The sequence below is a fragment of the Phocoena sinus genome, chromosome 11, assembly GCF_008692025.1.
Source record: "Phocoena sinus isolate mPhoSin1 chromosome 11, mPhoSin1.pri, whole genome shotgun sequence".
Lineage (NCBI taxonomy): Eukaryota > Metazoa > Chordata > Mammalia > Artiodactyla > Phocoenidae > Phocoena > Phocoena sinus.
The window spans coordinates 2,181,710-2,202,304 of record NC_045773.1 but is presented as its reverse complement, the minus strand read 5'-3'; the positions used below and the strand labels follow the sequence as shown (position 1 = coordinate 2,202,304).

The 20,595-nt window shown below is 62.0% G+C and overlaps 1 protein-coding gene across 5 annotated transcripts in view; it reads left to right on the top strand.

Moving 5' to 3' along the window:
* Nucleotides 1-20,595, top strand: part of IQSEC1 (IQ motif and Sec7 domain ArfGEF 1) — a 113,485-nt gene that overhangs the window by 74,750 nt on the left and 18,140 nt on the right. For all 5 annotated transcript variants that reach the window (XM_032648796.1, XM_032648798.1, XM_032648797.1 and 2 more), the window contains exons 3-6: nucleotides 765-2,011; nucleotides 14,032-14,193; nucleotides 16,005-16,127; nucleotides 17,550-17,716. In XM_032648796.1, coding sequence (XP_032504687.1) covers nucleotides 765-2,011; nucleotides 14,032-14,193; nucleotides 16,005-16,127; nucleotides 17,550-17,716 — 1,699 coding nt within the window. The remainder of the gene's footprint in view (nucleotides 1-764; nucleotides 2,012-14,031; nucleotides 14,194-16,004; nucleotides 16,128-17,549; nucleotides 17,717-20,595) is intronic.

The window sequence follows — 20,595 nt, the reverse complement described above, 5'->3', positions numbered from 1 at the left end:
GCCGAGGGCCTGTCTCACCTGTGCCCACCGCTGCCCTGCGAGGTCCGTCTGACGGGACTGAGCAGCCGCAGGGTCCAAGGCTTCTCAGTCACTCCACTACCAAGGGCAGGGCCAGGACTAGACCCAGGCCCTCGGGCAGTGCCGCAGGCGGAAGCGGGGCCGGAGGCCTGCGGCCAGTGCTCAGCACCCAGGGCCTGCTCGGGTCTCGGGCCCGTCTCTCGCTTCCATTCGTTTACTTTTTTTGGCTGCCTCGGGCCTCAGTTGCATTACGTGGGATCTTCCTTGCGGTGTGCGGGATCCTCTGCTACAGCGCACAGGCTCCTCGTAGCAGCGCGCGGGCTTCTCTCTAGTCGTGGCGTGCGGGCTCAGTAGTTGCAGCGCGTGGGCTTCGTTGCCCTGCGGCCTGTGGGATCTTAGTTCCCTGACCGGGAATCGAACCCACGTCCCCTGCGTTGGGAGGCGGATTCTTAACCACTGGACCGCCAGCGCAGCCCCTCGGGCCGGTCTCTTAACCTGCACCTGCCGCGAGCTTCCTCTCTCTGGAGGGGCCGCCTGCACCTCTTCCACCACCTCCAAGTCTCATTCAACTGCATGCCCCGGGTACACCGGGGCCAAAGGCTGCTCTGGCCAGAGCACTTTGGGAAACCACCACCCTTTGAAGGTTCTGAGAAGTCCTGCAGGGAACACTTGCTTTAACTGGGTCTGACCCCCGGGGTGTGCTGGGCTTCCTGGGCCGTCCTCACGCTCCTCTCCTCCCCCCGCAGGTGGAGATGCTAGAACGGAAGTATGGGGGCCGCCTCGTGACCCGCCATGCGGCCCGCACCATCCAGACAGCCTTCCGCCAGTACCAGATGAACAAGAACTTCGAGCGGCTGCGCAGCTCCATGTCCGAGAGCCGCATGTCGCGCCGCATCGTGCTGTCCAACATGAGGATGCAGTTCTCCTTCGAGGGCCCGGAGAAGGTGCACAGCTCCTACTTCGAGGGCAAGCAGGTCTCAGTGACCGACAAGGGTGCCCCGCTGGAGGCCCTGGTGCCGGCCGAGTGCAGAGACCTGGGCCCGCCGCCTGCCCTCCAGGCCCCTGCCCCGGCCGGCGACCTCGCAGATGCCATCACGGAGCTGGAGGACGCCTTCTCACGGCAGGTGAAGTCGCTGGCCGAGTCCATTGACGACGCGCTCAACTGCCGCAGCCTGCACACCGAGGGGGCCCCCGTGCCCGACGTGGGGCGGACCCGGGACGCCGAGCCCTCGCCGGCCCTGCATGGCGCTGAGCACCGCCAGCTGGACGAGATGACCGCCTCGTACAGCGACGTCACCCTGTACATCGACGAGGAGGAGCTGTCACCACCCCTGCCCCCGATGCAGGCGGGCCGCCGGCCGTCCAGCGCCGAGTCGGACCTGCGGCTGCGGCCCGGGGGTGCTGCCCAGGACTACTGGGCCCTGGCCCACAAGGACGACAAGGGGGACACGGACACCAGCTGCCGGAGCACGCCCTCGCTGGGGCCGCAGGAGCCGCGGCTGCGCGGGGAGCACCTCCCGCTGCTCACCATCGAGCCGCCCAGCGACAGCTCCGTGGACCTCAGCGACCGCTCGGACCGCAGCTCGCTTAAGAGGCAGAGCGCCTACGAGCGCGGCCTGGGCGGGCCGCAGGGCAGCCCCAAGCACGGCCCCCATGGGCCCCCCAGGGGCCTCCCCCGGGAGGAGCCGGAGCCACGGGCCCGGGCGCCCAGGCCCCTGGATGGCCACCTGGCCATCAATGGCTCGGCCAACAGGCAGAGCAAGTCCGAGTCGGACTACTCGGATGGGGACAACGACAGCCTGAACAGCACGTCCAACTCCAACGACACCATCAACTGCAGTTCCGAGTCTTCGTCCCGCGACAGCCTGCGCGAGCAGACACTCAGCAAGCAGACCTACCACAAGGAGACCCGCAACAGCTGGGACTCGCCAACCTTCAGCAACGACGTCATCCGCCGGCGGCACTACCGCATCGGCCTCAACCTCTTCAACAAGTGAGTCCCCGGCCGCTGGCGGCCCGGGCGGGATGAGGGGCGGCTCCGGGGTGGGGGCCGGGGGGGCGCATGGTGCGGTGCCTGCTGTACCGCACTGGCCCCAGTGTCTGGCCCTGGGTGGTACGAGCACGGGGGTCTTCGAGCAGGGGCGGGCCGGGTGCAGGTCCGTGCCCGTGTCCGTGCGGCCTGGACTCGGGCCCGCACCCGGGAGCAGGGCACTGGTAGGCCCTACGCCCTCTGGGAGATTGTACGTTGGGTCCGTGGCATGGCCGCCACGCCACATTCTGGCAAGGCGCCGTCGGGGCAGCCTTGAGAGCAGGTCTGGGGCAGGAGGCTGGTATTTAAAGCTCACTATTCTTAGCACAGCTGAAAATAGCAAGTGGAAGGGCAGGCGGGCTGAGCAGTCCCTCGGAGAGGACACTGGCGGCTCTGGTTGTTAAACCTCGGATTTCTCCTCACTTCCATCCACAGGGCCTCTGGATTTAGGGTCACCAGACGCCGGCCTGGCACTGGCTCCTCCGGGGAGGGGGACGTGGAGGGGATGTGGCCAGCCTGCTTGGTGGCTACTGACACCTGTCCACTGTGCTTCCCTGCTCCCCGCTTCCTCTGCTAGACGGGGGTGGAGAGTCTTGGGGGGCACTTCTGAGCCATCCCTGGTGCAACTGGCAGCGCCGGCTGGGGGACTCAGAGAGACCTATCCTGAAGGGCGGGTATGGGGGAACTGTGCAGTCCCACAGGAACCACTAGGGGCTGGGCGTCATTGGTCCTCGATCAGCTAAGGACTAAGAGTCTTGGACCCGTCACATCTGCCAGGGGTGCTCTCCTGAGACTCCATCTGCATGTGAGGACCAGTCCCACTGCCACGCAGTCCGTGGCCAGAACAGCGTGCTGAATGGGGAGGTCATGAGCTGCCAAGCCCATCCTGAGGTCGGTCCCGAAAGCCTGCCCCCACCTGCTTCCAGGCACAGCCAGTTCCCGGATCATCTCGGACCCTCATGGGGGAGGCTGGGATGACCTGGGGGCTCCCCCAGTGCCCAAGGTTCCCTCGTCCCTGGCAGACGTTGTGTCCTGACGTGGGAGTCCCAGCTGGGTGGACGGGTGGAGGCCAGAAAAAGTTGCATCCCTCACCCGAGCGGCCTTGGTCTCTGTAGGTTCTTTCTGGCTCTGTTAGTTTTTAATTACACCTGTAACGCATGAATACGCTCTCCGCTCTGCGTAGAAGTTGAAAGCCTTCAAGCTAGGGTTTCTGTGCATGTGTGGTCCAGAGCGCAGCTCCAGGCCAGGCCGCCTGGGTGCAGACCCCGGTCCTTGCACTTCCTGTCTGTGTCCCTGGGCAGCTCGGTCTCTACCACGGCAGCTTCATCTGCATGGTGGCGCTGAGCCCAATAGTGTCCACCTCACGGAGTGTGAGTTGGAGATGAGCGGGTGTACAGTATGCTCAGCAGCGCCAGACGTGTGGCGAGCTGGGCCTGAGCCTCTCTGCTGTCCCCGTGGCCCCTGTTGACGTTACCTGGGCCCAGGCCACACACACTGCCCCCGGGTGATGCTGCCACGCGGTTTGCTGTTGGAGGCCATTCCCATTGGTGCCGCGGGCCACCCGGTCCGTGTGCTGCTACGTGGGGTCCACGTGCGGCTGTCCAGGGTGGTCTGGCCACTCGCTCCCATGTTTTCACAGTCACCAACCACATGACAGTGACCGTGGACCTGCCCCTCCCACACGCTCCTGAGTCTCTGGGGAAGGGGATAGCTGGAGGAGGCGGTGTTTGGGGCTCACGTGGGCGTGTTGTCCATTGAAGTAGAGCCTGAAGCTGGACCTGGAGGGCCCATTTCCTCACACGGTGGACAGCACTCAGCCTTGTCTCCCACCCCAATCAAAGCGTAGAAATAGTGTCTCTATTGTTTCAATTTGGATTTCTCTGCCTGCTTCTAAGATGCAGCATCCGTATGTGTGTCTTTCAGCCATTTGGGTTTATTTCTTCTACAAAATGCCTGTTTCTATTTTTTGCCCATTTTTCTGTTATTTCTCATTTTTATTTATAAGTGGTTCTTTATATATTGTGGATACTAATCCTTTGTAATTACAAATATTTTCTTCCTGTCACTGGCCAACTTTTTTTTTTTTTAACTTCTGAAATAGGATTCACAGACCATAAAATTCACCTTTATAAAGTGTACAGTTCAGTGGGTTTTAATTATATATCTTTTAACTTTGTGTATGCTTTGTTGGTCAGAAGTTACTAATCTTTTTTGCATTTTTTTTTATCGAGGTGGAATTGACATGTGACATAGTTTCAGGCATACAACATAATGATTCAATATTTGTAGATATGTAGTCAATTCATCTGTGTTCTCTTTGTTTATTACTTTGTTTTTTTTATGTTTTATTTTAAAAGGCTCCGCCCCAGGTCATAATATAGTTTTAAAATATTTTCTTCAGGACTTTCTTAGTTTTGTTTTATATCCTTTAGGACTTTAACCTGGCATTTGGTTTGGAGAACGGTACAAGGTGAGGGGTGTCGTTTTTATAGTTCTTTGGAAATTAGCTGGTTGTCCGCAGACGGTGTACTGAGTAGTCTGTCCTTTCTCTGTTGACTTGAAATCCCATCTAATTCCTACGTGAACAGGGCCTGTGCTTGGATCCTTTCGTGCACTTGGCGCACATTTATTGAACACCTGCTGCATGCCAGGCCCTGTGTAGAGGGCCTGGACTCAGCCCTGAACAGAATGAAGACCCTTGCGACACTCCACGCTAGTGGGTAGAGGCTCTGTGTGTTCCTTTGCCAACATCAGACTTTCAGTTTTCTATGTTTTGTATTAGAACAGAAACCACTCTTTTGTTCTTTTAAAAAGTGGTCTTGGCCCTTGTTGGTAGTTACTCTTCCACATGGATTGCAGAGCCAGCTCGTTAAGACCATGAAAACTCCTGGTGGACTTTGCACTGGAGCCCCTTGAGCTTGGGGGACCTCGCCCCTTTACAAGTCGAGGGACAGAGGTGAGGTCCAGCCACAGACGGTGTTTAAGTTCAGATTGAAGGTAACCACAGTCCGTCCAGCTCCCCCGGTGGCAAGCCGCAGTGCAGGCGGTCACCGGCCACACGTGCTTGGCGGCTGCGTCCCTGGCAGTGCGAGTCCAGGATGGTCCCCCAGCTGCAGAGCCCGCCGTTGGATGACGCGGGTCTCGCGTGCAGAGAGGGGCGGGTGGCAGGCTGGCTCCTCCGAGTGGCGTGCGGGGCAGGTGTTGGGAGGTCGTGCGGCTACAAGCTCCGGCCGTCCTCAGTCTTCTCCTCCTCGGCCCTGGTTGTCCACCTAGGGGGTTGTTTGGAGGATTGAAGGCGCAACCACAGCGCTGTGGCCACCGGCCGTCTCCCGAGTCTCACCAGGCCCAGAAAGGGCTGGCGGTCCGACCCGAGTAGATAGAGGGCCAGGCCCTGTGCGGGGCTAGCGAAGCTGGGAGCTGGATGCCGCTGAGCAGGCCCTGGAGCCGCTGGGCGAGGATGCACACTGGGCAGCCTGCTGCCCGAGGCCGGGGCCCTCCCTGGGAGGCCGGACCTTAGCACCTCTGTCCTTTCCCTTCCTGGCACCCTTCTCTCACCCCCACCTGTCCACTGCCCACCTCTGTTCTGCACGCTCTCCCTGTGGGTCTCCTCTCCCCCCACCATTTCCCTCCCTCCCCAGCCCCTACCCAGGCCCACACCCAGGCTGCCTTTCAAACAGTTCTCAGGTCCCACCCATTCCCGAGAGGGAGCTTTCCAGCACAGACACCCACCCCCTCCAGGGGGTATGTGGAGGGCCTGAGCTCTGGATCCAAAGTGGGTGAGTAGCCGGCTGGGGAGGAGAGAGGGAAAACAAATGAAACCCGAGAAATGAAATAGGGTGGTGGGGAGGGGCTGTCCCCGGGGCCACAGAGGAGGCTGCCGCAGTCTGCCTGGCATCCAGATGCGCCTCCCAGGCTCCAGGACTGCACGTCCGGCTCGCAGCGCTGGGCACCGGGCCGGGGCCGGGAGCCGAGGCAGGAGGGTTTCAGCCCCAGTTCAGCGTATCCGCTGCAGGGACTCGGCACCTCCGTGCACCCTGAGCCTTGCTGGCTGCGCCCAGAAACTGGCCATGAGGTTCCTGCCCCCACAGGGCGTAATGAGGGTTAGAGACCGTGAAACCAGGAGCCGCTGTCCAGGGTGCAGCGGATGGCAGCTGTTGTGGTCCGCGGGGCTCCTGCGTCCGGAGCCAGTGCAGGGGGCCTGGGGCTCGGGCCTTAGCGGACCCAGGAGGTGGCTTAGCGGACAGAGCAGCATGGAGCACGGGAGTGGCTGATGCCCGCGTGCACTGACACGTGCCCGGTGCTGTTGTACGAGCCCACCGTGCTCACGGGAGACCGTAGGGAGGTGACCGTCACTAGTCCGCTTTACAGTTTGGGTGAGGTGAGGTGCCCAGAGGTAGCTTGCCCGAGGTCCCACGGTCGGTGGATGGCCAGACTGGGATTCACGCCACCGCCACCTGGCCCCTGAACACACCCTCGTAAAGCCCAGTGCAGGGACTGCGGCCTGGAGCGTGGCCTCCGTGGCCCTGCCCGCTCACTGGGCCTCGCGTGTGCACTGAGAGTCCAGGGGGCGGAGCCTCATATTTGCGGTGTCCGCCACAGCGGTGGGAGCTGGGGTCCGCACCCCACAGCCCGGAGGGGCACCCAGCGGGACCTCACCGGGCCTGTCACCTGCTTGCCCACGGAGGGCCCTTGCTCCTGTGCCCCTCACCTCATCCTCCTCCGCTCCTTCACGCCCCTCCCTCTCGCCCTCGGGCGCGGGCCCAGGTGACCATGGGCCAGGCCAGCCCTCTCCCCACTCTGGACGAGTGTCCTCATCCCCAGAGCCGCCCCTGATGAAATGGTGCCGTCGGAAGGGACTGAGGGCCTCTTGTCTGAGGAGCACGTAAGTCGGGCCTTGGAGACTACTTGGTGTGCCGGGACTCCTGACGGGCAGGGAGCTGCTCACCTGGCCTCCGAGGTCCCTCCCCGCCCAGGGCCTGCGTTTGGTTTGGAGGCAGGTCTTCTCCGCCCAGCACCGGGCCGCCACCTGCCTGCTCCTCCGGCCACTGCCCGCTGGAGCTGCTGCAGAGAGCCCTGCCGTGAGGCTGGGGTGCTCCGAGGTTCCATCCTTCCAACATCCACGGGGCTCGGGGATCGGCCAGCCTCCCAGTAAGCGGCAAAGCCCGGGTTGGGCTCCGGGTTCCGTGCGCCTTGGGCGTTACATTTGTTGTGACCAGTGAAGAGGACAGTGGTGACAGCCAGCCTGCATAGATGCGTGTTAAGTTGCCAGCTGGTGCCGAGCAGTTCGTGTGCAGCATCTTGCCAAATTCTCACGGGGGCCTGGGAGGCGTGGCTGCTGGGATCCCGGCCGCGGGACCCCAGGCGCTGGCTCGAGGCTGCAGAGCCAGAAGTGCTGGCTGTGCCGGGCCGTCCGCTGGTGCGGGACGTGCTGGCGGTTTAAGTGACTGTGGCTCTCTGACGAGCACTCTTGAGTTGGGTCTTTGCAGATCAGGGTCCTATTCCCCTTGACGTGAGCCACTCCTCCGGCCCACGCCACCCTCAGAGTGCTGTCGCGGGTCTGGGCTGGCTGGTGCCGAGGGCCTCAGGGAGGGAGGCAGTGCGGGGCAGGTCCCACGGGTATTCCAGCCATGCCAGTTCCTTCTCTTTTTTCTAAACTGAAGTGTAGATGATTTATGATATTGTGCTGATATACAGCAAGGTGATTTAGTTGGGCTTTTTTTTTTCAGATTATATTCCATTATAGGCTGTTACAAGATATTGAATATAATTCCCTGGGCTTTACAGTAAATCCTTGTTGCTTATCTATTTTATGGATAGCAGTTTGTATCCATTAATCCTTTTCTTTTTTCTTTTTCTTTTTTTTTTTTTTGCCTCATTGCACGGCTTGAAGGATCTTAGTCCCCCGACCAGGGATTGAACCTGGGGCCATGGCAGTGAGAACGCTGAGTCCTAACCACTAGACTGCCAGGGAACTCCCAGTATCCACTAATCCTATACTCCTAATTTGTCCCTCCCTCCCCCCTCTCCTCCCCCTAGTAACCATGAGTTTGTTTTCTACGGTATGTCTGTGAGTTTGTTTCTGTTCTGTATATAGATTCATTTGTATGATCTTTTAGGTTCCACTTATTTATTTATTTTTGGCCACGCTGCACGGCTTGCAGGATCTTAAGTTCCCCGACCAGAGATCGAACACGGGCCCCCCTGCAGTGGAACCACGGAGTCCTAACCACTGGACCAGCGGGGAACTCCCTAGGTTCCTCGTACAAGTGATATCACGTACTATTTTTCTTTCTTTGTCTGACTTACTTCACGAAGTATGATCAGCTCTAGGTCTGCAAATGGCAACGTTTCATTCTTTTTTACGGCTGACGTCCCGTTGTATATATCTGTACCACATCTTCTTCATCCACTCCTCTGTCCATGGACATTCAGGTTGTTTCCACGTGTTGGCTATCGTAAATAGTGCTGCTACAAACACAGGGGTGCATGTATCTTTTCGAATTACAGTTTTGTCTGGATATGCCCAGGAGTGGGATTGCTGGATCATATAGTAGCTCTATTTTTCGTTTTTTAAGGAATTTACGTACTGTTTTCCACAGTGGCTGTACCAGTTTACGTTCACACCAATAGTGCATGAGGGCCAGAGGGTAATTCTTCCACCTTGTCTCTGGGATGAGTGCGAAAAAGACCCCGGCAGCCACGTTCAGCTTGGGTTTCTAATATCAGAAAGAACTTTGTGAAAATCAGAGCTGGATAAAATAGGCAGTGTGGGGAGGCGGTGGGCTTGCTGGCCGTGCAGGTGTGCGAGCCGATGGGAGGTGGCCGCTTCTCTGCAGGATACTGGAGGGGTTCGAGCCTAGATTCCGGAGTTGAAGGGCATGTCCGGGCGCAGGGCCTCTGGGTGCTGAACTTGGTGAATCCATCCCTCGCCCCTGCGGCCAGTGAGAACAGCACGGGGATGGCTCGGCCTCCAACCTCGGGGCCTCCTCGGGCGCTGCTGGTGTCTGTGCAGAGCCCGTGCTGGTCTCTGTGTGCATCAGGCCCTTCTTCATTGGAAATGATGGGCATCTGATCAGACTGGTTCAAGCAGAGGGGCCTTACTGGTTCGTGTACCTGAAAAGCCACTGGGCATCTCTTGGCCGTGCCCCACCATCGCGCCCTCAGGGCAGGAGGGCAGCCAGTAGTCCGGGCTCGTGGTCCAGCCTCATGGCAGCCCTGCAGGAAGAGAGGCTCCCGCCGGCGCCCTCTGAACCGCTCGCCGTGGTCAGCGGGGTGCAGCACTCTGACCATCCAGGCTGGGAGTACGGGCAGCCCGTGGGATCAGGGGGCGGAGCTCGAGGGGGGTGTGGGAAATCCAGAGGCCAACAGGGTGCCGGGCAGACGCCCACGTCCGTGTCTCTTCAGCTGCTATAGCAAGTGAAAGCGACAGGAGGAGCCGTTGCGGCCCCTGCAGACCCTGCTGGGAGGAGAGGGGTTCCGGCCGGTGGGTGGTCCTTAGGTGCAGAGCCCGGCCTCGTAGTAACCGCCTCCCGAGAGCCCCGGGCTCAGGTTCGAGGACAGAGGTGCGAGGAGGGCAGCACCACTGTGGTCTGCACGTGCTCACCTGGCACAGTCGACGAGAAAAGCTGGACCTGGGGACAGCAGAGGCTGCTCGCAGGCCCAGCGGACGGGCAGGGGGGGTGAGGGGCAGAGGCCCGGGGGCCCGGGATGCAGAAGCGCGTCAGGTGTAGATGGTGAAAATGTCGCCTCTGCACCTCGTTGATGCTGGTCCTGGAGGGTGGAGGTCAGAAAGCTAGAGAAGGAGTCGTCAGGGGAACCCGGAGAGATGGGGAGAGCTGGCTGCGCAGAGGTGGGCAGAGCAGATCTGCAGCCCTGGGCTGGGAGCATAGAGTGGAACTTTACGGACTTCTACGAGCAAGGGGTAAGAACCTGGCTCTCCCTCGCTGGACAGCCTGGTGCACAGCTACTCCGCCTTTCTGTGCCCCGTTTTTTTGTTTGAATTTTATTTTTTTATACAGCAGGTTCTGGTTAGTTATCCATTTTATACATATTAGTGTATGCATGTCAATCCCACTCTCCCAATTCATCCCATCACCACCCCCGCACCACTTTTCCCCCTTGGTGTGCCCCGTTTTGTTACGTGTCCAGTAAGGCTTTCGCGTTGGTCGTTCCCGCCCCCAGGGACCTTCTTCCTGGCTCCAGGTTCAATGCCACCTTCCCGAGGAGGCCTTTCTGGACCGCGCCTTCTCACCCCATCCATCTGAAGTCCAGGCCTTCTGTGGTCACTACGGCTTCCCCTTGGTTTAGCTCTGCCCTAGTGCTGACCCTTTTCTTAAACAGCCATAAAACCAGCGTGTGTTCCAAGGGCTTAGAGGCGTTAACTCGTTTAATCTGCACGGTGACTGCTGTGTGCAGTCACTGTCCCCACTACCCAGGTACACAGGTACCTGAGGCACAGGGAGGTGAAGTAACTTGCCCTGGGTCACCCAGCCAGAGAGCGGAGCTGGGATCTGAGCCATGCCTGTGAGCGTCTCTCCTGGGAGTTCATCGCGCTCCAGTGAGGGTGTGTGTTCAAGGACAGGGACTTTGTCTAGACCACAGGTGTGCTGGTGCCACACCCACCCAGAGCAGCGCTGGATGGATGCCTGGGGTGAATGGAGAAGTGGATGAGGGGCGAGGGGCCGGAACTTGTCCTGCAGGCTTGGGAGGCCCTGAAGGTTCTAGGGCAGAGTCCTGGGAACACGGGCCAAAGCAGCCCCTCCCAGAGCCACGTCGACCCCAGCCCCAGACACAGCACGTTCTGTTTCTCTGGTCGGACATGCGCTGTGTGGGCCGGGCCCCCGCTGGCCCCTGAGGGTGCACGGTGAGCAGGGCCCCAGGCTGCGCCTCTTCAGTCCCGAGGGCCTGGAGCCGCGTTCAGGCTCGCAGGCAGGGAAGGGGGAGCCACCGCTGGGGGTGGCGGCGAGCCCGTCTGCCAGGTCGGGTGGGCTCTGTCACGGCGAAGTGCACTTCTCCGTTCACTCGCCGCGTCCGCTGCGTGTGGGCCAGGCCTGCTGCGCTCATCAAGTGTCTCAGGGACAAGGCAGGCAGAGGCTCCTTTCCATGGGGTCCCCTGGGTGCTCTGGGGGATCTCGGAGCCCCACAGGACGTGCCTTCTACCCTGCTGCCTCGGCCCGAGCCCATCCAGTGCCCCTCACTGCCCCAGGGCGGTGGGCAGGGCTGTGGGTGAGCAGCAGACCGAGTGTGTGACTTACCCACGCAGGACATCTGGGCTGCTCCGGTCAGCACGGAGCCCTGTGAGGGGCCAGTGGACCCAGGACCCCTGCCCAGCAGGGCCCACGGAGTACACGTGGGGCAGCTGGGGGCCAGCAAGATCCTGCGGGCCAGGGACTCACATCAGTGCTGGCTCTCCACGGTCAGGGAGATCACTCCCCTTGCCGGCCGCGCGCATCCCGAGCCTGGAGCCCCCGCCCGAACCCCCGCCTGTACCTCCGGCCGCAGCACCTTTCCTCTCAGTTTGCTGGGAGCCCCTGGTCTCTGGTCGTGGCCTGGTCAGTCCACATTCCTCTCCTGCAGCATCTTGTGAAGGGTGCCAGGTGGATGCGGCTCCTGCCCCGTTGGCCTCGGGCTGAGAGCTGGAGCCCTCGGGCTCACACGCGGGTTCACTAGCATATATTGTGATCGCTGCCCCCAGACGGTGTCCTGAGCCCGCCACTCCTCCCCCACTCCTGCACCAGTGCTGGGGTGCCTGCGAGGGTCTCCTACCTGGGCTCCCGTAGAACAGCCAGAGGCGGCTTCTTAAACGGGCACCCAGGTCCCTCCACTGCCCTGTTCAGAGCATGCCAGGCTTCCATCCCACTCAGAGGAGAGCCAGATGCCCCTGCGGCCTGTCCACCCCGCTGCCCCGCCCCCAGGGCCCTACTCTGAGCCCTGGAGCAGCCTCATGGCCTCGATCCTACAAAACCCACCCCCACCTCAGGGCCTTTGCATTCGCCATTGCCTCCACCAAAAAGCTCCTTGAGCACTCTTGTCACTGTGTCACCTGCTCAGAGAAGGCCTCTGCCTCCCCTGCCAGAACCCCTCCCACCCTCGCTCGGCCACTTTGCCCTTCAGACTGGGCGGTGGCAGCTGTCGTGCCGGGCGTTCGAGGCCAGCCATGCTCGCCGCTGTCATCCAGAGTGCCGCCCGGCACAGAGTCGGCATGCGGCACTTACGCCGTGGGGAGTCCTCATCCTACGGCCCCTCCCACAAGGCTGTGGGCCCTGAGGGTGGGCCTGGCAGCCGTGAGGCTGCGTGCCATGGGCCTGTCAACACAGGCAGGAGCAGCTGGGGCGGAGAGGGGAGCAGCCACCCCAGGGCGGCAGGACGAGGCTGGGCTGGACCAGGCATGGTGTCAGGGCCTCGGTGGGCCAGGCTGGCCCGGGTGGGTGACAAGGGCGCCCGAGAGGGGGCTCTCCAGTCACTTTCACATGGGAGCCAGGCCGGGGGCTGCCACGCTGTCTTCTCAAGAGAAGCCGGAAATCCGGGTTCTGTGTCCAAGCTCCCGGTTTCTAAACATTGGCGACCAACTGGAATTCTTTCTGTTAACGCCGTGTGGGCCGAAGAATACACATCTGTGGGCTACTGTGGAAGTGGGGGGCGGTCAGGTATGGGCTGGGGTCCTGCGGGGGCCGCTGTGGAGCTGGCGGTGAGGAAGCGCGACCCGCCCCACCCCCGACCCCACCCCCGGTGCTCTATCAGCACCAGTAGCCCAGTGCCTGGAGAGCCTGGGGCTGGGGCGGTTCTTGGGTGGAGACCCCAGGGTTGCCGGGAGGGACAGGGCCACTCGGTGACCACTTCTGTGCCAGGACCCAGGCGGCCGGCAGTCGCTCCCTGCCCAGCTCTTGAGCGCAAGGTTGGGGTGTGTGGCCACCTGGGATAAAAATAGCAGGGTCATCTTGAGGCTGGAGGTTGGCCTGCGTGTGGAAATACGGCATCTGCGGGACCCGCTGTCAGCGCACGTATGGTGGTGGCAGGTGGATCCTGGCCCTCACCTCCATGCCCCCAGGGGCCAGCAGGACACTGACTTCTACCACTGGGGCAAGGCGTGGGGTGCCGGGTATACCCAAGGGCTCTGCAGCTCCGAGGCTCCGGGTTCGTCAGCGGAGGACACCACCCTCCGAGGGTCACAGGTGCAGGGGGAGGGGTCAGTGGCGCCTCCCCCTGCCCTGTCTCTTTCGACCACCGCCTCCCTGTGAGGTCAGCTGAGCCGGTACCAGGCCCCGAGGCCGACGGGAAGAAGGGACCTGCTGGCTCACTGCTCGGCCCCTGAGGGCGCCCCGGCCCCCGGGCTCCTGGTCTGGGTGGATGCTCAGCCCCGTGGGGCCGGCACAGCCCCGCCTCAGGCCTCTGACTGCAGGTGGGGCCGGCGCTGCGCCTCCACGTCCTCTGCCGTCCGTCCGTTGAGGTTTATCCTAAACCTTCCCGGTGCTCACCTACTGCGTGCAGCGTTCCAGGCGTTGCTCACCTACTGCGTGCAGCGTTCCAGGCGCCCGACTGTGTTAACACACAAGTCTCACGACACGGGCACTCGAGTCCCCAGCAAGGTCACGTGGCTGTCGGGCAGCACAGGTGACAAGCGTGCCAACCCCAGGGAGTCGCGTGGGGACTGAGTTGGCGTGCGGGGTCCTCAGACGGTGACGGCACGGAGTACGTGCCACAGGCGGCCAGCGTGTGCTGGGCGGGGCCCTCCAGCCTGCCCGGAAGCTCGGCACAGAGGGGACCACGAAGCGGGGAGGGGGGGCCCTTCTGTGCCCCCCCAGCCCCCGGCACCCTCCGTGTTCCTGCGCTGGCCCAGCCCTTCTGCAGGGCCCAAGCCATCCCGGTTCCCCTGCGTTGCGGGCTGAGGGTGGGGCAGGACAGGGTGCCGTGGAGGAGGAGGGGATGAGGGCTGGGGGAGCTGGAGGGGTGGGAGCGCCCGGCTGAGCCCATCTCTTGTCCCCCAGGAAGCCCGAGAAGGGCGTCCAGTACCTCATCGAGCGCGGCTTCGTGCCCGACACGCCGGTGGGGGTGGCCCACTTCCTGCTGCAGCGCAAGGGCCTGAGCCGGCAGATGATCGGGGAGTTCCTGGGCAACCGGCAGAAGCAGTTCAACCGCGACGTGCTCGAGTGAGTGGGGCTGGGGTCGCCCCACGCACACCCCAGGCTCCCCACTCCCCTTTGTCTTTCTGACTCCCGGACACAGGGAGATGCCCTGCCAGCAGCACCTCTGGCCCCATCCAGCTGGGCCAGCCCCTTCCCCTGGGCCAGCGACCCCTGGGCCAACCTCCCGCAGGGGCAGCAGGAGGGGAACCGGGGAGCTCAGCCCCCCTCCTCCTCCCTCTCCTGGCGGGAGATGGGGTGAGGGTCCCACCAGGCTGGCGGCCATAGACTTTCAGCTACTTGGAACCCTGCGAAGAACAGGTTTCCAGCCCCCTGGGAACTGCTGACAGCCTTGAGAAGTCCTGCCCGCACGTTCCCTGCACCCCCGGTCCTCCTCCAGACTGTCCCGAGTAGAAAGCCACCACACCTGGGTCCTGTGGTCACTGGGCAGGTGCTACGTGCGGGCTGTGTCCTCACCTCGTCCGCGGGGGTGTCAGGGGTCCATAACCCCTTCCGCAGACAAGGAGCCAGGGCCAGCAGGAGGCCGGCTTGGAACAGGTGCCCTGCTCCCCTTTGTCGGGACCTGGGGATGCAGCTCCAGGCCTGCCGTGGGCACATTGCCGACCCAGACACTGCACGCGGGATGGGTGACCCAGCCGGTGGGCCAGGAGCGGGATCAGAGCAGGGTAAAGACTGACCCTCAGCAAAAAACGGCAGGGCGGCCTGGCCACGCACAGCTGCCGCCTCCGGGCGCCCCTGGGAGGAGTGGGGCGTGGGCTGCGGCCTCTCTGTTTCACAGGTGAGCAGACCCAGGCTCGGGGAGGGGCGGGGGGTCTGGCCTGGGTGCCCCCTCATACAGACACACCCACGTGCACACACATATATGTACACTAGTGTTCACTCAGTCACGCAGACACACACACCGGAGAGGCAGCGAGCCGCTGGCGGTGCCTGGTCTGTGGCCGGCTGTGGCGTCTGTCCCGCCTGGGCTGCTCTCTCCCAGCCCCGCCTTTCTGCTCTGGCCCCGCCCTCATAGTGTGGCTGGTGCCCCTCCCCCTTCAAAATCCGGGAGGAGCCGTCCCAGGAGAGCATGCTAGCTGCTCCGTGAATGGGGCCCAAGACCATGTGGTCTGGCCCCCTCCCCTGCAGCCACCCCTGCTCTCCCCCCACACCCCCTCCGAGCTGCTTGTGAGTCCGTAGGAAATCCGCACATTGTTCTCCTCGGATCAGAAAATAGCAGCGGCCTCAGGAAGCAGCGAGACCCCCCCCCCCAGGCATCCTATTCGGATGCTGGTCAGCGAATTGTCCTGCGGGGCCCCTGCCCTCACCCTGCCCCAACAGCCTTGAGTGCTCAGAGCGTCGCCGCAGGGGAGGGGGGCCCACGGCCGGGGTCTCTGCAGCCCCACCGGGGGTGGTCAGGCGAGGGTCCCTGTTGCAGACCCATCTGCTGTTCGGGGTCATGGTCAGAGGCAGGAGCAGGCTGTGCTGGGGGCGGGGCTGTGATAAGAGGTACCTGTGACCCGCAGCCTCCCCAGCTCTGCCCTCCTTGTGGGATCGGCAGGTGAGGGCAGCACAGCCCCTCCAGAGGCCCCGCAGAAATGCCCGGGAAAGCGTTGACGTGAGGGGCAGGCCCAGGGCGCGGTGGCTGCAGGGCCAGTGGGTGCCCAGGCCTCCATCTCCTCCTGTGGAGGAGGGAGCCCACTCCGGCCGCCCTCCCTCTCGGGCCTCCCTGCGCTGACCCCTTGTGCTCCCTCCGCCCTCTGCGGGCCGTGCTTGCCTCTGCACCCGGCGGGAAGGTGGGCAGGGGACACTGACGGGGCCTTCTCCTCTCGTTTCAGCTGCGTGGTGGACGAGATGGACTTCTCCGCCATGGAGCTGGACGAGGCTCTCCGGAAGTTCCAGGCGCACATCCGGGTCCAGGGGGAGGCCCAGAAGGTGGAGCGGCTGATCGAGGCCTTCAGGTGGGGGCGGGGCAGGTGTCAGGTAGAAAAAGCGTCCCCGCTCGAAGACCGAGGCTCAAGGGCAGACCCCCCCTTCAGGGTCAGGTGGCCATGAGCTATCGGGGGTGCGGGGGGCGGCAGCCCCTCCCCTAACACGTGCTGTGCGGCTCAGTGCTGGAGCCAGGGCCTCGAACGTCTTCGTGGTCCTCTCGTCCCCACTGGTTCGTGAGTCCATCTGTGTCATCACTCGTTTGCTCATTCACAGGGGCAGATGCTCCCTCAGTGACGCAGAGGGCGTGGTTCTGGCACCTGCACCACTGTGTGACCTTGCTCTGGTTACTTAACCTCTCTGTGCCTCACATCCTTGCCAGTAGAGAGGGGTTGATGCACGCACCTACCCTGGAGGGGGTGGAAGGATTAAACCACTCAGGCCGTGTGGGTGCACTCCGCCCAGCGCCTGGCCCCCCAGAGAGCCTGCAGTCAAGGCAGGCTGTCCTTGCGCCATCTTCCATGCTGGGATGGTGTGCCCACTGGCCGCGTAGGGAGTCCGTGCCCTGCGCTGGGTGTGGGAGACCCAGCCCTCTGGGCTCAGCAGGGGTGGTGGGTTCACAGAGGAGCAAGGTCGCAGGAGGAGGAACCCTGGGCCCTGGGAGGGGAGAGTTCAGACACTTCCATTTAGGAGGGCTTCCTGGAGGGGGCGGCACTTAACAGGGAAGACGAAATTGAAGCCCACATCGTCTAAGCGCCCATGGCTGCTGCCTGCGGGTTGTGGACCTCGGTCACGGTCACGGTGCCGCACCCAGTTCCTCTTCTCCATCCCTGCCCCACCCACCTACCCCTGCACAAGGTCGCCGGTGGAGGGAACTGTGGGGTGTGGGGTGTGGGGCGTATTCAAGGCAGTGAGGATGTGAGCAGATGACTCTGTGAGGCAGTCTGTAGCGAGGCTGTTAGTTCGGCTGCCGCAGCAAAGACGTCCGCCACAGCTGCCGTGGCTGAAACGCCCCGGGAGTGGGCCGCCCTCTGAGCTGGCGTGGAGGAGGCCTGGGCTCCTGTCATCTGAGGTCCCCGGGAGCAGATTCAACACCCATCACATTCACGTTCCAGGCAGGCAGAGCAACCCCTGCCTTTAAGGCACAGCCTCGAAGGTGCCCACGTCGCATTGGCCGGAACTTAGCACGTGGCTGCGCCGGGGCCGAGGGACGTGGTCCTCGGCCCTGAGCAGCTACATGCCGGCCGAACTACGAGTGGGTGGGACTTAGCTCACATGGTGGGGGGGTGGTGAGTGGACGGTCAGGACCGGCTCTGCCAGACAGGCGACATCCCCGTGTACCAGAGACGGAGGCTCCGAGGTCAGTGACCAGCCTCAGCTGTTCAGGGCCGCTCACGGGTGAGGGGCGGACTGGCCTCCGGCCCTGGCTGAAGCACCGCCCCGTCCTCCCCCAGCCAGCGGTACTGCATCTGCAACCCCGGGGTGGTGCGGCAGTTCCGGAACCCAGACACCATCTTCATCCTGGCTTTTGCCATCATTCTGCTCAACACCGACATGTACAGCCCCAATGTCAAGCCCGAGCGCAAGATGAAGCTAGAGGACTTCGTCAAGAACCTCCGAGGTGAGCTGCCCTGGCTGCGGCGGGACGCCCGACGCCTCCCCGCCAGCACGCACCTGACAGAGGTGCGCGCAGCGCGGCCTCACGTGGGGAGGGGTGGGGCTCCTCCCCGAAGGAGCCCACGCAGTGCAAGTTCCCGTAGAGGGCGCTGAATGCTGTGGCGGGGACACTCCGAGGGGGAGGCGGCGTGTTGTCTCAGAGGACTGCAGGGCTCCGCAGGCCCAGGGCGCCAGAGGGCAGAGGCCTGAGAGCGCAGCTGGGCTCAGCGCCCGGGGCCGGGCCGCACACGGTGGATCCAGGCCTGGTTGCAGGGGCAGAGGGAGGATGGACCACAAGCTGGGTGCTGGGCGCCCCGGGGCCTCCGAGCACGGGGGGTGGGGACGGGATGGGGGCCGGGCGGGGGCTGGCACTGTCCTGCCCCCGTCACTGCTGCCCACACAGCGTCGCCCACCATACCCCTCCCTCAGTTGTCCTCTTGGAACAGACTTGTCTGTTTGGTTTTGTCTTCTTATGAAACGTGTGTATTTTTAAAAGGAATTTTATGTCATCAGTGTAAGCGGGAAACCGGTAGCATTTGTCACACATGGCATCATTTACGAAAACGAGTGCCGTGAAAAGGCAAAACCACTGTGGGTTCCAGCCAAGCTGTTCCTGGCTGGGCCCAGGGCCCGAGGCTGCCCTCTCCTCCCTGGCAGGTGGGCCCGTGTGGGGCAGGTGACCAGGGGCTGGGCAGTCAGACGGAGGCTTCCTCCTGTGTCGCCAGGCAGGAGAGGGATGGAAAAGGGAACGGCTGTCTCCGTGTTTGCTGCTGGCAGGTCCCTCCTGTCCGTGGAGTCCCGGGCTGGGGGACTGTCCCTGTCCTTGGGAAACAGCTGTAAGGGACTGAAGTCCCTTTAGAAATGGCATCATAATTTTATAAAAGGGAAACAACCGATCTGAATCGAGTCCAACTTTTCGAGCTGTTTAAATTTCTCATTTTGTCCTTCATTTCTGTAAAAGTGCTCCATCGTCGCGTCCCCCAGAGCGGAGGATCTGTGCTGGCGCTCCCTGGGGGTGGGCCCCACCCTGACAGGCGGTCCCGCAGGGAGCTGGGCTCAGGGCCTTCCCCGTGCGGCCCTCCGCAGGCCCCGGCGAGGGGCAGGTCTTAGCTGTGGTTCCTAGGAACCTCGTTGATAAGAGATCCAGTCGCCAGAACAGGTGAGGGAGCAGGGCGGTCAGTGGACGCTGATGGTCCGGGGGGCTGCACCCCCTCCCCTCCTCTCTGCCACCTCAAGCCCCTCTCCTCGCTGGGCCTAGTCTGGTCTGGTCTCCACGGCGTCTCCGTGGCCCTGGACGCAGGCGGTTGCTGTGTAGCTGCCGGGAAAGCTGGCCGTGAGCTGCGTGCTGTTGGCGACCCTGGGGAGCTTAAGGGACTCTGATTTTTTTCTCTGGTTTAGCAGCTCAGCCATGTAACTGGGGCCTCTCCTGTGTGAGAAATGAGACAGAAATGAGGCCCGTGGACAGAGGCTCGGGGGAAGACAGGGCTGCTGGGTCAGATACCTGCCGGTCGGCCGCCCTCATATCTGCGGCTTCGTGGTTTGTGCGCATCTTGCATCCGCCATCCCGGCCGTCTGGGGGAGGGGGGCTTTGTCACCCCAGTTCCCAGGGCAGGGGCTGAGCACCCCAGAACCAGGAGAGGAAGCCACTGATTCTTTCTTGCGAGCCTGGGCTGTTGCCACCAATCACCTGTTTTCTTCAAGCCAGGGACTCTAGCGTTCTCTGCCCCATCTTCCTTGAGCTTCAGAAGGTTCAGAGAGGGAGGGGACTTGCCCAAGGTCACACAGCAAGTGTGTGTCAGAGGAGGCAGGATGCTGGCCTCCCAAAGCCAGGTCGGCACTCTGCGCTGAGCACACGTCCCAGCTTGTTCTTTTTAGAGAGTGCCCCCCTGCCCCAACATGCACCGGACACACATTTTCTCTGGAATCGCTCAGTGTGCCGGCCGGGTCCAGCAGCAGCGGGGGGGGCCTCCGGGAGTTCAGGGATAGGCAGGGGAGGAACCTGGAAGCCAGGCAAGCGGTATTTTGCTTTTATTGCTATTTGCCTTCAGATTTTTTAAATGTATATTTTGAATGGGTCCTATCCTCACATAGTTCAAAAACCAGGAAGTAACATGACCCAGCAGTGGCCCTCCTTGGAATTTACCCAAATGAGCTGAAAACTTACGTCCACACAGAAACCTGCACACGGATGTTTATAGCAGCTTTATTCGTATTCAGCAAAACTAGGACGCAACCAAGCTGTCCTTCCGTAGATGAATGGGTAAACCTTGGTCCATCCAGGCAGTGGGATATTATTCAGCACTGGAAAGAAATGAGCTACCAAGTCATGAAAAGGCACGGGGGAACATCACTAAGTGAAAGCAACCTATCTGAAAGCCTGCACCCTGATTCCAGCTGCGCCCCATTCTACAGGAGGCGAAGCTGTGGAGACAGTCAAGAGACCAGTGGTTGCCGGTGGTCGTGGGGGAGGGATGAAAAGGAGAAGCACAGAGGGGGTTTTAGGGCAGTGAAAATTCTGTACGGTATTATAATGGCAGACACGTGGCCTCGTCCATATGTCCAGACCCATAGGGTGGACAACACCAAGAGTGAACCCTCATGTGAACCGTGGACTCTGGTGCCTGGGTAGGTTCTTCAGTTGTAACGAAGGCAGCGTTCTGGTCGGGGCGCTGATTGTCGGGGAGCTGGGGGTATATGGGAGCTCTCTGTGCTTTCCCCTGAATTTTGCTATGACCTTAGAACTGCTCTGAAAAAATAGCCAATTAGAAAAAAGCCAGAAAGCATAAAAGGTGCACGGCAGGGCCCTTCCCATCCCTGGAGGTCATCGGCTTTGAGTCCCTGCTG